This window comes from Cryptomeria japonica, chromosome 5 (genome assembly GCF_030272615.1).
Source record: "Cryptomeria japonica chromosome 5, Sugi_1.0, whole genome shotgun sequence".
NCBI classification, from domain to species: Eukaryota; Viridiplantae; Streptophyta; class Pinopsida; order Cupressales; family Cupressaceae; genus Cryptomeria; species Cryptomeria japonica.
The window spans coordinates 773784583-773801773 of NC_081409.1; the positions used below are offsets into that span (position 1 = coordinate 773784583).

Genomic DNA, 17191 nt, shown 5'->3' on the forward strand with positions numbered 1-17191 from the left:
TTGAGCCTTCCATCTATCTAGGTCGGCTTGAGGAGCAGTTGTAGCGGGTTCAAAGGTTTTATCAGTCGCAACATCCAAAAGGTGTTTGAAACGAAAAATAAACGAGATATGTGTTTTCCATGAATGATAATTGGAACTATTTAATTTAATTTCCGGAATTAATGTAGACATAATAGCAAAATAATGAACAAATTATGCTTAATATTGAAAAAAAATGCCCTCTTGGATAAAAATGAAATTTTTTTTTTAACCTCCTTGATTAAAAAATTGAACTAAAATTCAATAATAATTTTTTTGTTTTTAAAAAATAACAATTTAAAAAACTATTTAACAAAAAGTATTATTTTCAAATCCTTAATAGTAAAATTAAATTTATTTAAGCAAACTTTATATAAAAAACTTTAAATCGTAATGATAACAAAATAAAACTATTTAAATAAAAAACTTTTTTTTTTTAAAGAAATAACAAAAGTTTAATAAAATTTAATATTAAACTAAACTTTATTTTAAATTTTATTGAAAATAAACTAAAATACGAAAGAATTTAAAGAAAGGATAAACTTTATTTAGATAAAATAAGTTTTAAAAAAAACTTTTAAATTTGTCATATATATTAAAACTTTATAAACTTTAATACTATTTAAATGTTATAATATAGACAAATCTTGATAAAAAACGTTTTAAGATTCCTATGAATGATAATGAAAAGGAAAGAAACGGTTATGCACTGTGTTCTACAGTCTGATTCTGAATTCGGTAGAAGAGAACAGAGACGTTACTGCACAGGTGACAGAAAGGAGCAGAAACTCAATGGGTGTAACTGAAGAATCTAATCTAGGTTGGTTTACAGAAAATAACAGATTGCAAGCTTTGAGCACCTTAACGCAGGTTGGAAGTTGAACGTTTTCACCTCATACAATAACGCAGCTTAAAACTAACAATCTGGAAGCTAACAATCTGAATGTTTTCACGCATTTGGAGTTGAAAAACAGAATAGATTGAGGGCAGACAAGAAAGCCCTTTTGGGCTAGTCGACAATAACACCTCAGGATATCCAGAAGCCAGATTTCAATCTTTCTTCACCATGACTCGGGGAAACCAAAGAGACCGTGACAGAGAGAGAGCTGCTGCCCGGGGTGCCAAAGCTGGGAAGAATAAGGATGATGGCCTCACACCTGAGCAACGTAGGGAAAGAGATGCTAAAGCGCTTCAAGAAAAAACTGCAAAAAAGGCAGCGGCAGAAGTTGGAGCGAAAGATGCTGGGAATAAGAATGCTAAGAAATAATATATGTATTGAATGGTGTATGACTTGAATGTATCAGAAATATTTTATGTTTGAGGTACCATTAGTTCAGTTGAAATAAAGAGTAGTATAAAGTTTGAGTCAAAAATTAAAACTATGGATGTCCCAATTGAGCGAAAGCTCAGTTTAATGGAGGAAATGCTAGTGGTTTTTTTTTTTTCTCGAAACTTCAAATCTTCCAATAGATAAAAACAAATTTCCTTAGAACTCTTGCTGTAAAGAAGACGAACAAGACCTCTAACCAAACTTTCGCCCAAAGCCAAAACCAATCGATTCAAAGCAGTTGAATAAGAGACACCACCACACCAAATCGATAATTTATACTGGGTTATAACTGGAGCGGAGATTTAAAGGGCAGAAGATATTATTCACAGCCACGGGATAAAGTTTATCCTTTTGGTGAAGAGACGTAGAAGTTTTAGATAAAGTATCTCTAAAAAAAATATAAACAGAAAGTTACAGATTAGATTTGAAATATAAACAAAAGAGGCAAAATATAATAGAGATATAAGAATACACAGATATCAAAGCTAAAGATGATGGTTGTTCTGATAAGAACAACTATTAAAAACTTAAATTTTTCCTCTCAAAGAAACAAATTATGCGAACTAATGCAATGTAATAATAAATCAGATTTGGTGGCAAGCCGACCAAATAGATTAAGGAGACTGAGTTTGGCGGTAAACCTTCCAAACTATGCACACTAAAAAAAACCAGAAACTTTGGCGGCAAGCCTTCCAAAGACACAAATTTAAACTAGAAAGAAGAAACTTTGGCGGCAAGCCTTCCAAAGCCCTTTTTTTTAATAAAAAAAACTAGAATAGAAGATTAAACCTGCAGGCAAACTTGTTAACAAGTTTGAAAAAAAAGTTAAAAACTGAAACCAAAACCTGCACAATAGAAAATATTAGAAAAAGAACTTCTCCTCTCAAGAATGCCTCCAACAAGGTGAACTCCACAGAATGGTAACCTTCATCAATGTCAACTTAAAACAAGGATTAGAAACCTGCTCTGATACCATGAAAGGAAATACAAGAGCAAGGAAAGGAAAATAAAATCCAAGAAAGTTTATGATGAAGTAATTGTTACCAAGAGAAAAGCAAAAACCTTGGAGCATCACCCAAATGTGAAGAAGGAGGCACAAGAACTTTTGAAAGGGGAAAAGCAAAGAAAAACCCCTTGTGATATTATGAATGAGGCAATGCCTAAAATGAGAGAGAGAGAGAGAGAGAGAGAGAGAGAGAGAGAGAGCAAGAAGCTCTTTACAATATTGTCATTAAGAAGAAATGAGAGAGGAGACATCTCTTAAATAGAGATGAGGAGAGGAGTTACAAAGTAACTCCCAAATCTATGAATGCCACCATTCATAAAATGTGTGTGCCATGTGTCCTCATCCTCTTATGGAGGAAATCTAATATTCCTTAATAAAGGAAAATAAAAGAAATGACTTGTCCTCACACATGTACTAGAGGACAAATTACATGTAGGAATTCCAAAGGAATATCCTAAACTAAATACAAATAAACCTAAGCTAAGTAAAGATTAAATATTCTAACAATCAGTAAACTCATAAACATGGAATCTGGATAATTAAATTTGTGATACAATTCGAACCCTTAAATTCGTTTGAAAGAAGCCCAGCTACATAATCAAATTATAAAATTTGAAGTATATAAGAAAATGTAGGCATCTAATCATACATAAATTATTTAAGTCACATAAATAGATTAATTTAAGTCCAAAATAATAGGAGACAAATTCATGTACTTTGAGTACCATAAGGGGAGCATATTTATACCTCATCCAAAAGTAGAAATAAAAATGATACATTAAAATAGTCCATCCTGTATGAATTCAAGCCTTCTTACAGATTAGAAACACAAAAAGAAAATAATGCTTAATGTAAGCTAAGTAAGTCATATAGGAGGAAAAACCTTCAGGATCACTGTAGCCTAATTTTGCATTGTAGTCATATTACATAAACAATAAATTACAACACAATGCACACATTCAAAAAACTCGTAATCATCGCGACATGAACTTACATAACAATCAGATCAAATGATCACCACTTTCCTCAGAGTCGAATAATAGTTTTCTTGGAAATAACATAGCTTAGTATAAGTATGAGACTTGAACAGCTAATGTTCATTGACAAATGACTTATGAATAACTTATTCATTGATATCTTGCATTATGACATATCTATACATTCTAGGTGCCTCCAAAACTTGCTATCTGCAAAAAATATTCACAAAATTTGTTATTTTAAGGACTTTATTAGAAATCTTCAAACATAAAATGAACAATCCTCTTACTAGAGTGTTTATTCCAATAAATAAAGAAGGTGATTTTTAAACATTTTACATTCTAATACGATAATACTAGTAGCTAATGATGATGATGACTTCTAGTGTCTTTTGGACTTAAGTGGTTTATACTCTGTTGAAATGTATAATTCAAATGAACATTCTATCAAAAAATCCATACAAAGTCAGTATGTTTACCAAATATTAGCTCACATTGAGATATTGTCAACAGGACAGTAATTGGGAGTTGGGAGGGAAAGGAAGGGGATGAAAAGTAGAGAAATACCAAGCTTGTTTGGTGGCAAATATTCCCAACTAGAGAAAGTTGACTTTGGTGATATTGTCACTTCGGTTCTAAGTTGAATTTACTTAGATATCTTTTCTCTGTTATTGATTTTGCTCCACGAGTAGAGTAGATGGATGTTAGAACAACTTTCCTACATGGGGCTCTTGAAGAATAAATATGTTACAACTAGTATTATTTACAAGTTAAAAGAGAGGAATTAATTTGTAGGTTGAAGAAGTCCCTTTATGCAGATATTATAAAATAGGCTGGTGACCATTTTGTTATTGTAGTTATATGTTGCTAATTGAAAACAACAAGGAAATGATGAAGGATGTTAAATCTTTATTGTTGTTAAAGTTTGATATGAAGGGTCTTGGTGTTGCAAAACTTTATTATGGGCATGGAAATTAAAAGGGATCATTTTAAATAGGAAACTCTAGTTGAATAACAAGTAAAGTAACATATTAATAATATATTATAAAGTTTTATAATGCCAACGCAAACTTGATAATATTATTATTACTGTTGATTTGAAGTTATCTATAGAATACTGTCCCAAAACATAGAGTTTTATAATACCAATGCAAACTTGATAATATTATTATTACTGTTGATTTGAAGTTATCTATAGAATAGTGTCCCAAAACATAAAATGATATTGAAGACATGTGCCATGTTCCTTATGCAAGAGTTGTTGGAAGTCTAATGTATGCCATGGTCTGTAGAGACCAAGCATTGCCCATGTAGTGGAGTTTTGAACAGATATACGTGAAATCTTGGGAAGAAGCTTTGGATTGCAATAAAGTCTTCAAATATTCGTGCAGTCCTTCCAATTATGCAGTTTGTTACCAAGGAAGACTTGAGATGGATGGATTAGGTTTTATTGATGTTGATTGGGCCCATCCGTGGGATATATTTATTGTTGAAGGTTTACAAATGGTTATGTATTTACTTTGCTAGTGGGGCAATTATTTGGATGAGCAAGAGGCAAGCAAATGTTTTATTTTCAACTATAGAATTTGAGTACATGGCAACTAGTCATACATGTAAGGAAGCTGTATAGTTAGAGAGGTTGTGTTCAGATGTTTGTTTCTTAGAAAAGCATCTTAGAAAAGCAGTAGGGATATACTGCAATAGTAAAACTGGAATCTGTTTGGTAAAGATCCCTACTAACCATGCTTGAACAAATCATATTAATGTGCGATGTTATTTTTTTAGAGACAGATGGAGACAAGAATGTAATGGTGGAGGTTGATGCCTCAGAGAATGTATTTGACTCATTGATGGAGTCAATTAATACTAAGAAATTTTCTTGGTGTGGGAAATCAATAGGCATCTGCATAGCTACCCTTAGTGGCTGATTTTTGTATGCACAGCCCTTATGCAAAATTTTCAAGGAGAGGGAGATTTGTTGGATATGTGTTGTATACTTTGCATATTCTACACCACTTGTGTACACCACACCATACCTAGTGGACCTTGAGTTTGTGCCCCAACTAGGGGTATGTGGAGTCATGCATGAAATTTTTGGGCTGTTATAGGTGCTTTTAGAGTCCCATGGTTTTATATACATTGTATTGTAGTATTTCTTAGCAGTTTCTTATGGTGGTGTGCCATGTTTTTATCTAACTGTATTGCAAATGGTCAAGTTAATACAATGACTGTTGTTTTTGATGAGTTTTTCTTACTAAATGAGGTTCCCAATGTCAAATCTATTGCCATTTTTTGAGTGGCCATTATTTCTTTCTTTTGCATTATAAGATTTTGTTAGCATTCTTTTCTTTGCATGTATTTATCGATATTATTTCTCTTCATAGGAAAGAACTTGCATGGACATATGTGGACAAAGTGGAAGTGAGAATGTTGGATCAAACATGAATCCTTTGGGTTGCTTGAAGTTGAATAAGCAGTTTGCTATTGTTGACACCCCCACACACATACACGCATAGAGAAATATACACTCATATGTGTATATATGTATATACATATGCATATATGTAATGCCCCCTTCCTAATAAGATCAGTATGGTGGACCGTTAGCCTATTCAGTGGGTTTCTGTAGGCTAATGAGACAGTTTATTCAACAAGTTGGTAGTATTAGATGTTTATTTGAGCTCTGACAGTTATGATGTGCATAATGCCCTTTCCAAGAGGGAATTTGGTTGAGTTCTCCAATACTTACTATTTTTAGTAAGTTAGTTTTGGGCACTAACTGAGGCAATTGTTAGTGTTACTATTTTTAAATGTGTCGGTGGAAGCAATTGATATCAATATCTCGATATTTGATATAGTTAAGTGGTTTTAAATTAAATAATGATAAGTTATTAATTAATAAAGTTAAATTAAAGATGTAACTTTATCGTTATTTTAATTTATTTAATCAAGGGACTATGTGGGTGCCTGTAATAAGTGAAAGTGTTTATTTAAATGAGTGGGGCCTTTTTGGGACTTGGATGCCACATTGGGAGTATAAAGTAATTTTTGATTTAATTAAAAGGGCAAAAAAGCGAGAGGACGTAGTCTTTTGGAGACATATAAAAGCAAATGGAGGAGTTCACTTCTTATGCTAAAGTTGATATTTTGATGTAACTTGTTTCTCCCTAAAGGTTTGTGAGGATAAAATCCCTTACAAGCAACATCTTCCACATTGGTGAGAGATCCAATTTGGAGGATTTGGGGTGATTTCATTCAGGAATCACATTGGAGCTTGTTGACGTGGCTAAAATCGTATTGCCACAACTCTATCTGGCCAACACAGAATAGAATGTTCGCTGAGTATCCTATCCTCTCTTGTATAAGGAATCCCTAATGCTGTTTTAGTTGATCAAAGGGGACAACTATAAGGTTCCAAATGTCAGTTCATGATTGCGGAATAACTCAATGGTTGATGTGTTTTGCTGGGAGCACAAGGGGCCTTATGATTACAACAAGTTGGTCTGCATCCTAAGATGCTGTGTTTCTCAAGCTGGGAAATAAAAGCAAAGGAGAAGGGTTTAGGAAACCTAAAATTAACAAGACTGGTGTGCGAGTAGACGGATTCGACATAGCCAATCCCTGCTTGGCTAGAATAACTCACAACCTCACAAGAACGGTGCAATCTTCAAGGGAGACTTAGAAGATTTTCAGACTGTAGGTGCATGCCTAAGCACCCAATTTTGGCGCAGCTCAGACGGACGCTTGCAATTGAACTAAGCATGATTTTAGAGGCTCAGATTAACCATACATAGGGATACACAATCAGCATATCCCCAATGGTATGAACCCGAATCCATCAAATACCTGCACACCAAAAATGATCTATCTAAACCTGTTGAAGGAAACCATGCAAACAAAAGAAAACCAAGATAGCAAACACCATACTTCATTGTCCATATATTGATTTTGGCTGTCATTACAACAATTTCTGCAACAGTTCTACTCTATTCTTAACTACTAAATTCCAACCTTCTACAAAAACTCTAACCTGTTCTAACAGTCTAACCCTAAAAATCTAACCCTTCACAAGAGAAAGGCTCCTGCCTTTTATAGATTTTACAATTTGAATCAAGGGTCAGTATTGATTGCATCTAACAATCCTTGATCTGCCTTTTAGAACTTGGCAGCTTTAACCCATGCCCATTCAAACCTCAGTTATTCTCCCAACGACATTTCCAACTACCTACAATTGTTTGGCATCAATTCGGGTCAATCCGGTAGTTGGACATAACTGTCTTGTGTTCCTTTGTTTTAAAATATCTTGAATGGGGCCCATAGGCAGTCCTTTTATATTTAAACAAATCCGTTTTGCAATTGATTTTTTGGAATTAATTCTAGCTGTGCATTTTTGGGAATGCATACATTCGTTGCATTCTTCGTCTTCTTCGTCTTTGGTCTTGAGGGTGGATCTCAACTTGTGATTTAGTGGTGGCGCGCTTCCCCATGCTTTGTTTTACGCTCTATGGTGCGTTCTTCATTAGCAACGCCTGGGACCGTCGTTTTGATCCTGCGCTTTGCATCTTCGCTTTCGGCTTTGATCGCGATCAGGTCTTCAATCTGAGCCTTTTAGGTTCTCTCCTGGCTCTTTCAACGATGTCATCGATTTGTGAACAATCAATTTCAACCTCGAATTAATAATCATTTTGAAAAATTAAATAAATTAATTCAACAAATATTAAATTTTCAAATGTCCTTTTGCGAAGTTAGGGTTTTAAGATTTAAGTGGAGACTCTATTTTCCCTCTCGCAGGATGAGATTTTGATGTCTTAAGCTTTAAGTGACCTCCATTTAGAATTTTGGGTCAAACATGAGGAATACGAGATTTTTGGTTTGGCTTTTTGGATGCCTCTTACTAAATTTCGGCCGATTTCACCCTTTTGCGAGATATTTCTTTAAGTGATAACATGCTCTTCACTTAAAATTTCGGGCAATTTGTGATTTTTGAGAGATTTTAAACTTTTATGTTGTACTCGCCTTTTGTTGTTTCAAGCGATTTGAGCTTTTGGCGAGATTTTGTTTTTGATTTCTCTCTTTGTTTATGAAATTCGGCCATCTATAGTCTCTTGGGCGATTGTCTTTTCTAAGTTTAAACACCTAACTCGATTTGAAAAGTTCGGGCATTTACCATGAAGTGTGTGATTTTATTAAACGTCCTCTTCTCACTTAACTCGGCATTTTGGGACATATTGCACGACTTTGCCTTGCTTTCTATTTTCAGGTTTTAGTGTGGAATGAGTGATTTTGTGAAATTCGGCCCCTTTTCTTACTTCATATGAAATTCGGGCTTTCTTTGGAAAATATGCGATTTTATTCATTGTTTGAATGCCCTTTAACTTAAGCACATAACTCGGCCATTTTGCATAGAATGCACGACCTCTTCTAATGAAATTCGGGCATTCTAAGTCACAATGAATCGCACGACTTTATTCTAACTCCATGAAATTCACATTTCGCCCTTCATTGATGATTTTCGAGCGCTTTGGTTGAAATGTGTGATTTAAACTTTATGCCTTATGCCATTTTCGGCTCAAGAGGTGATATTGCGCGATTTTGTTTTATTTTTGAAATTTGCAAATTCGGCCAAATTACCGAATCTTTTAAATGTCCTCTGATAAAATCGGGCCTTTCACATATTTTGTGCAATTTTGGTTTTTAGAAACTTCGGCACTCATTGCAAATCGCGCGACTTTGTCCGATTTGCAAACTTCGCGATTTTTTTGTGAAATTGCACGACTTCATCCTTTGCAAAAATCGGCTCAGTTAGAGGAAATGTGAACCTTATCACGTGCCTTAAAATATTTCGGCCACTGACATTATAATTTCGGGATCATTTTCGGCATTGCAAGGCATCATGAAAATCATGGTTCCCATTTGTTCTTCATGTGAGGGCTTTTCTTGGCAAATACGGAGACATTATGCTCGAGATTAACTTCGGGCATTTCTGAGAAAATGTGCGATTTTAGAGACACTCCTCGTCATTCACCCTTGGCCGACTCAAGATACTTTTGGTGTCTAGGGTCAAAACGCGACCTCTTGCTTTCTCTCGGCATTCCTTTGGTACTGTGAATACTCGCGTGATTTCAGATACTGCGACGTGGGTTTTCTCAGGTTTTAGAAGGCCCAGGACACTCTTCATTTTGGTATTGAATCACAAAAGCCCTTTCACTTCTCTCAGGCAGACTGCAACTAAAATGGGGGGGTCCCCTGCGAAGCAAAGGGGTGCGTGTGCAGAACGCACAGCAGAGCTTAATGGGGGTTTGATTCAGCTTTCCTCTTCTGTTTTTTAGGCTTCATAATATCAGAGATCATTCATAGAAGGAGATTGAGGAGGAATTTTGTGCTGTTTGCAGTTTCTGAGGACATTTGAGGAGGCTGTACTTTATCTCTTGCTGGCTGTGCGACCCTAGGAGTGGCGTGTGTATTGGGAGAAGAGACGACTAGGGTTTGGGAAAGTGTTTGTTGCTGTTTGGAGGCGTTTGGGCCTGCTTCTTCATTTCTATCCATCACTGAGCCTTTGGAGGGGTTCTTGGAAAGTGGTGTCCCATTTCTACTTAGCCAATTTGCATTTTATGTTCCAGATCAGACTTCTTCATTTCTGCATTTTATGGGTATGCTTGAAATATATTTGTAATGTCATTTCCTGAACTCGGTTGTTCATATTTTTGAGATATCTTGTATCTACAGTTCTGAAAGTAAATCTGAGTTATTTCAGCCTTATGTTTTCCTTGAATATTGTCAATTTCTGAGTTATTTAATTGATGCAAGTATTTTTATTATCATACAGTTATTCTGCACCCTTCTCTCTTCTATAAACAATTTCAAATCATTAAACAAAACACAAAAAAATCAAGGCAGAACAGGGCTGCATATATGCACTAGCTTGCTAAACTTGGGTCAAGATAGACTTCTTATAATTGTTGAACAATTATTTTTAAATTTTAACCAAGTATAGACTTCAGAGTTATTGAATTGATGCAAGTATTTTTTAGTATGATACAGTTATTCTGCACTCTTCTGTCTTCTATAAACAATTGCAAATCATTAAACAAAATTCAAAAAAATCAAGGCAGAACAGGGCTGCATATATGAACTAGCTTGGTAAACTTGGGTCAAGATAGACTTCTTATAATTGTTGAACAATTGTTTTAAATTTAAACCAATCTCTGACTAAATACATCGGGAAGCATCGGAATACTTGCTAGAAGTATTGGACTTCGGAGTATCTTGATGATGTGCCATTTATAGTTTTGTACGAATTGAAGATGCTCCGAAGTCCAATACTTCTAGCATTTCAACTAAATCATTTACAACCTTTGGAACAAACTAAAATAGTCAAAGATAAAAATATAATCAAGCATAAGAGTATTTGTCTTAGAATGAATTTTTTTATTGTGAAGCTAAGAAACAACTCACATGAACTACGTTGTGAAAGCAGCAGATGGATCCTCCTAAAGACGTCTTGAGCGTAGAGAATTTTTAAGGAATGGAGTTTGAATGAAATAGATGGATCCTACCAGAGACATTGAGAAAAAAGAAGTTCTAATTTATGCAACTTTAGTGAAATAGAAGACTAAATGCATTTTATCTTAATGAGGCCACTATAGAATGATATTAAGCACAATTACATAGGCTTCTGTAGTTTTTTTTCAAGCTAAACTGTACTAGAAATAATCTTCTAGACACAAAAAAACACTTCTGCTAGGTCCTATGGAATGCCGGTGCTTGTGCATTTGTGTGTATGCTTGATGTACATTCTTATTTATTGATGCACATGTATGTGCATTCGGGTGTGTTCATGTGCAAATGTGGTGTGAGGGTATGCATATGTTGGGGTGTGTGTGTGGGTGCATTTGTCCTTACATGTAACATGTTTGGGTGTGTTGTGTGAGTAGGTTCACGTGCATGTGAGGATGCATGTGCTTATTGGTGCCTATGTGCATTTGTATTTTTGCATGCTGGCATACCTGTGATAGGGATCTTTGTGCCATGTTTATTGTAGTTTGTTTAAGAAAGATATCCAGACTTTGGTTATAAGTGTGAGGATCAAATTAAGAAATTAAAGGTATTTATTCACTTTGTTAATTATTATTTCTTTCTATTTTTTTCAGGTTCCCAAGTACACTGCATCTTCAAGAGAAGAATGGGAGGCACAATGTCAACATTGGCCAACATCATATCATCCAAATGTATGGTATGTGGTTTTTTGTTTTTTTGATTACTTTGTTATAAGTTTTACTTGTTTTTATATTTTATTTTTATTTCTATTTTTAGCTTATATAGTGTAATACCCTGAAGTAGACTTGCGATCTTGAGAATTGCTTGCCCAATCTGAATCTGTATATCCTACCAAGTCAATATCCACGCTCGTTGCATAGTGAATCCCATAACTGTGAGTGAAGAATCTGCTTAGCTGCCTTCCAATGCAGCTCATGTGGCTCCTGCACGAACCTGGAGATCGGGCCCACAACATAGGAAATATCCGGCCTCATGTGAGTCAAATATATGAGGCTTCCAACCAACTGGTGATACAAGGTAGCATCCACCAAGGGTGAAGAACAAGAAGCCTCAAGTTTGACCCCTGACAGAAATGGAGTCGGTGCAGGCTTACAATCAACCATGCGAAATTTGGAGAGCATATCAAGAGCATACTTAGGCTGTCCAATGAAGATACCAGAAGGTGACTGAGTGATCTCAATCCCTAAGAAGTAGTGGAGTAAGCCTAAGTTAGACATCGAGAAACGATCATAAAGGGCAGTTTTGACTGCCTTGATGCGGGATGAGTGACTCCTTGTGATCAACAAGTCAACATAGAGAACAAGGAAAGTGAGAGTATCATCCTGCTGCAAAATGTAGATGTTCGGATCAAAATGGCACCGAGTGAACCCAACTGACAGAAGGAAGGAGTCCATCTTGGCATACTAGGCTCGAGGGACCTGTTTAAGGCCATAGAGAGACTTTCGAAGGTGGCAAAGAAGTGAAGGATCCTGGAATAACCCCTGTGGCTGCTCCATATATATCTCCTCCTGAAGGTCACCGTGAAGAAAAGCACTCTTCACATCCATTTGATGAACTTCCCAGTGATGGGCTGCAGCAATAGCAAGAACAAGTCGGATGGAATTCATCTTGGCAATTGGTGCAAAAGTCTCAGAGTAGTCAATCCCAGGAACCTGGGAGAATCCTTTGGCGACCAGGCGAGCCTTATGCTTAGCAACTGACCCATCTGCAACAAATTTTGTTCAGTAGATCCACTTGCACCGAACAAGTTTCCTTCCCTTAGGAAGAGGGACTAAATCCCAAGTATGGTTCCTCTCCAAGGAATTGAACTCCTCTTGCATAGCAGCATCCCACTCGGGGACACTTGAAGCTTCTCGAAAGGACTGTGGATTTGAAGCTGTAGCAAAGAAGAGATGTGGAGCATGCTCAAATTGAGACCTTGTTCTTCTCTCAACCCAATCACCTGCTGACTCCAATGTTTGACGAGCCCAAAGAGGCCCTGTAGCTGGAGAATGAGGAGAATCTGGAGGAGAATCATCACCCTTTGAATGATGACTAAGAGAGGAGGAAGATAAATCCTCATCATCTTCATCTGAAGTGGAGGAAGAAGACTCCTCAGAAGGATTAAAATCCTCGGAAGAACTATCATCATGAAGTTGCAATGTCTCCATAGAAATGAAAGATGGAGAAGTGGCAGAAGAAGAACTGAAAGAATCCTCCTCAAAACAAACACTCAATGGAAAGCTCATGTGTGGTAGGATGGAGAAGCTTGTAGCCTTTGACACCATCTGGATACCCAACAAATATGCGGATCCATAGCCTTGCGTTTCTCTGTTGGAATGTGGGCCCATGCAGTAGACCCAAACACTCGAAAGTGTTTGACTGTGGGTTTCTGAAAGGAGTTACCCCCTTCATAGCTCGATGAGGAACCCGATTTTGGATATAACATGCACAGTTGATGGCCTCTGCCCAATACTGAGGTGCCAATGATTTGGAGTGAATCATACAATTAGCCATTTCTTTCAAGGACCGATTCTTACATTCTACAACCCCATTTTGCTATGGAGTGTAGGGAACTGTGTGTTGAAGACCAATGCCTTCTGAGATACATAATTGCTCAAATCTCTGGTTGACATATTCCCCTCCCATCATCGGTGCGCAAAACTTGATGGTTTTTGCTGATTGTTTGTCTGCAAAAGCTTTAAATTCTTGAAAAGACTCAAACACTTCAGACTTTTGTTTGAGAAAATATACAAAGGTGTACCGGGAAAAATCATCAATGAGTGTCAAGACATATTTGGCCTTGCTGAAAGAAGGATATGGAAATGGTCTTGCCAAATCATTGTGTACTAGCTCCAAAAGCTGTATGGCTCTCCATGCTTTGCCTTTATCAAATTTTTCTTTAGGATGCTTGCCAAGAATGCATCCTTGACAAACTCCATCAGAAAATCTAATAGAAGGCAGCCCTATAACCATGTCATTTTGACTAAGTTGTTGCAAGTACCGGTAGTTCAAGTGGCCAAACCGTTGATGCCACAAATGACTCATCTCATTGGAGTGAGTGAGCAATGCAAGTGAAGGAGAATCAGGAACAAAGTGAGAAAATTGATATAGTCTGGAATGATGATCTACCTTTCCCACTTTAATTGTAGACCCATTGTGCATCTCTTTGATTACCACTGTGTTTGGAGTGAACTCAACCCGCTTGCCAGAGCCAGTGTGAGTGATATGATAGAGTCATAGACAAATAGGAGATTAGTTGACAAAGATGGAACACAAAGGACATCCTGAAATGTTCCTTCACCCACGTCAACAGACCCTCTCCCATGCACTTCAGCAGGAGTGTCATCACCCAGTAGAATAGATGGCATAGAACATGATTCCAAGGAGGAAAAACTATCCTTTGATGAAGCCATGTGGTGCGAAGCACCTGAGTCAATAATCTAGGAATTAGGTTGTGAAACAATAGCATCTAGGGCCTTGCCCTTTGCTTTCCCTTCGTGTCCTTTGAAGATTCCTGAGATGATCTTGATATGATAGAATCAGGCACCTTGATGTTGTTCTTTTCAAGAAGATGAGACAAGTGATCAATTTGCTTCTTTAGACATTTATGTTCATCATGACCATTCTTCTTACAATAGGAACACTTAGTTTTCTCCTTCTTGGGCTTATCACCTTTTGAAGAAGATGCATCATTAGCTGTTTTTGGTGCAGCTGGTTTCTGTTCTTGCTTCTTTTCTCCTTGGTTCCTTTGTTTCTTTTTCTTCTTAGAAGGCCCTATTTGATCTTTTGTGCCCTGATTTGCAGCCAAGGCATGAGATTTAGAGGGCTTAATTGTGCCCATTTGAATCAGCTTATCTTGTTCATTTGTGATTTCATTTGCAAAATCATCAAGATAAGGCATTTTATAGCTGGTTGCTAAGGCACTTTTTGTGGCATAGAATGTAGAAACAAAAACTGAATAGTTTGGACCAAGTTTGGAAAGAATGCGTAGAATCAATTGTGAATCTTTCTTGTTTATCCCACACGCCTTCAATTGCAATTTTACAGCCTTAAGTTTTGTGAAGAAGTCTTGAATTGTATCAAAATTGCATGGATTTAACCCTATTAGCTCATTCTCCAATTGGTGTCCCTTTAATTCATTTTGTTTACCAAACAACCCTTCTAAAGTTGTCTAGACATCATTTGGAGTTGTAGCAGATTCAACATGGAAAAGAAGATCAGGAGATACAGACATGCATAGAGTACCATAAGCTTCATCACATTTGTTAAACCATTTTGGCTTTTCTTTAAGTAGTGATGGTTCAGTTTCAAGACCCATAGTTACTCTAAACAACCCCAACTTCTTAAGATAGATTGTCATTTTTGACTTCCACTCATAGTAGTTAGGGTGTGATTATTGGGACTGTAGTTTGATCCATTTTAATGCAGAAAGTAATATTGTTTGTTGTGCGGAAAAAGAGAGAGCAAAGATCAACGCAACACACTAGACACCCCCTCTTTTCACTCAATCAAAAAGCGCCCCCCCCCCCCACAAAAAAAAAAATTGGCACTTTATAATTTAGTGCATTTACAATTAAAAATAGGACCATTAGATGGGAAATGAAAAAATATGCACTTTTGCAAAAAATGGCACTCAATTTCGAGCTACCGATCAAAAGTTATAGCTAAAACAAATTCCCGTTAAATGGCCTATTTTAATATATCAACACTTTAAATAATAAAAAATTGCACTTTGCCAATATGGAATTTGGGGAGAATATAGAATCCAATGATGTGATTTGCGAGGGGAAATTGGCCTCTTGTCAGCCCGCGTATCACTCTTTGTCTTTGACAGGTTAAAAAAAGACAAATAAAACCTCCAATATTCACGCCTAGACAAAAATATCCAGATTTTAGAGCCTTATATCAGCCAAAACTGATCAATAATATTGGCAAAATGATCCCTAAGCCATAGTAGGGCTATGGGGCAACCATTTAAGGCCGCAAACAGCAAGAATACACCACAAAATTGCTGAAAAATAATGTTGTGAAAAGAAAAATGCCCCTCCAGAAAATAAATTTTTTCCAGAGGCTCTAGTGTTCAAATATGGACAATCTTTATACGAAAATGGGGGTTTTTGGGCCTTTCAGACACAATGGAAAGGTCTATTTGGCCTCAAAATGCCTCATTTGAAAGCCGTCTTCCAGATCTAAGCTACAAACCTAGGTTTCGCAGCTGCAACAAATGATCTCCGATTTTGGTGAAACGAAAATCAAACTTGACTTTCTTGAGCCTTCTGAATGCAATGGAATAGAAATAAATCCTCCCAGAATGCTACAATCACCCAAATTAAGAGAAAGACAAACATACAATAACAAAGATTATTGGATCTTCATAAACCCTTGTTGTTCTCCATATCGTACGCAATGCAAGAGAAAAAACAACAGAGTTTTACAAGATCACTACAAAGATCTAATCTTCCAAAACAAGCTCTGATACCATGTTAAATATGAGAAATAGATTACAACCTAGAATTGAATTGAAAGAGATAGATCAAATAAATTGTAAATGCAAATGAAATAAACAGCATAACAGTGATACTGAGAGAAAACCGATGTGAAGTGCTCTAAGGCAAAATAGCATCAGATTACTATCTCCAACTATGTCAAAATACAAGCAAGGTAGCATGATTATATAGAATCAAGTGAGGGGTGGAGGTGGCAATACCGACTATGAGGAGAGACCACCATGATGGTCTAAACATAGTAAATGCACCTTCTCATAGCATGGTGACACCTCAATACCCACTTGTCTCAAGTAAAATGCTTTATTAACCTAAGCAAGCTTAAGTAAAGTGTAGGAAAAACCTAGGACTATAGGAAAATAAATAACCTATCTAGGAAACAAAAAACCTACACTAACATTGAGAAGGAAGCCGACCTTCTTCGAAGATTCAACCCCCTTGTGCAAGGTCCCACACTTTGGGGTTGTTTCCATGTTTACAAGGTTGTTGAGTTGATAGCTTAGCAAGGGTGCAAACTTTTGTGACAACAGTTTTTGGCACGCTCGGTGGGAGTGACTTTCAACTTACATGCTAAGGATTCAGTGGTGTTCTTAGTATCTCAGCCTTTGGAGGTAGTCATCATTAAAGCACTTGGCGACTCTGCTCACAAACCCAATTCTTGTTCATGACCTGTTGCTGATTTCATGCCCAAAACTCATACAAGGGCGTCTTCTAGAGGTAGTTTCCAATTTGTAGAACTCTCATTTTCAAGTGCTAGAAGGCGAAGAGGTAGACCTTCATTGTCACCAGTTAGGGGTGTCAAGGTTGTAAGCACTCC

General features: G+C 36.6%; 2 protein-coding genes across 7 annotated transcripts in view; both read left to right on the forward strand.

Moving 5' to 3' along the window:
• LOC131031303 (tRNA-specific adenosine deaminase TAD3) overlaps positions 1-17191 on the forward strand; it is a 91118-nt gene that overhangs the window by 32184 nt on the left and 41743 nt on the right. For 5 of the 6 annotated variants that reach the window (XM_059221735.1, XM_059221733.1, XM_059221734.1 and 2 more), the window contains one exon: positions 11482-11564. In XM_059221735.1, coding sequence (XP_059077718.1) covers positions 11482-11564 — 83 coding nt within the window. The remainder of the gene's footprint in view (positions 1-11481; positions 11565-17191) is intronic. The other variant, XM_057962389.2, reaches the window with a different exon arrangement.
• LOC131876413 (uncharacterized) lies at positions 1002-1397 on the forward strand. Its single transcript, XM_059221737.1, has one exon. It carries the CDS (start codon positions 1085-1087, stop codon positions 1283-1285), a length of 201 nt encoding a protein of 66 aa, XP_059077720.1. The 5' UTR covers positions 1002-1084; the 3' UTR covers positions 1286-1397.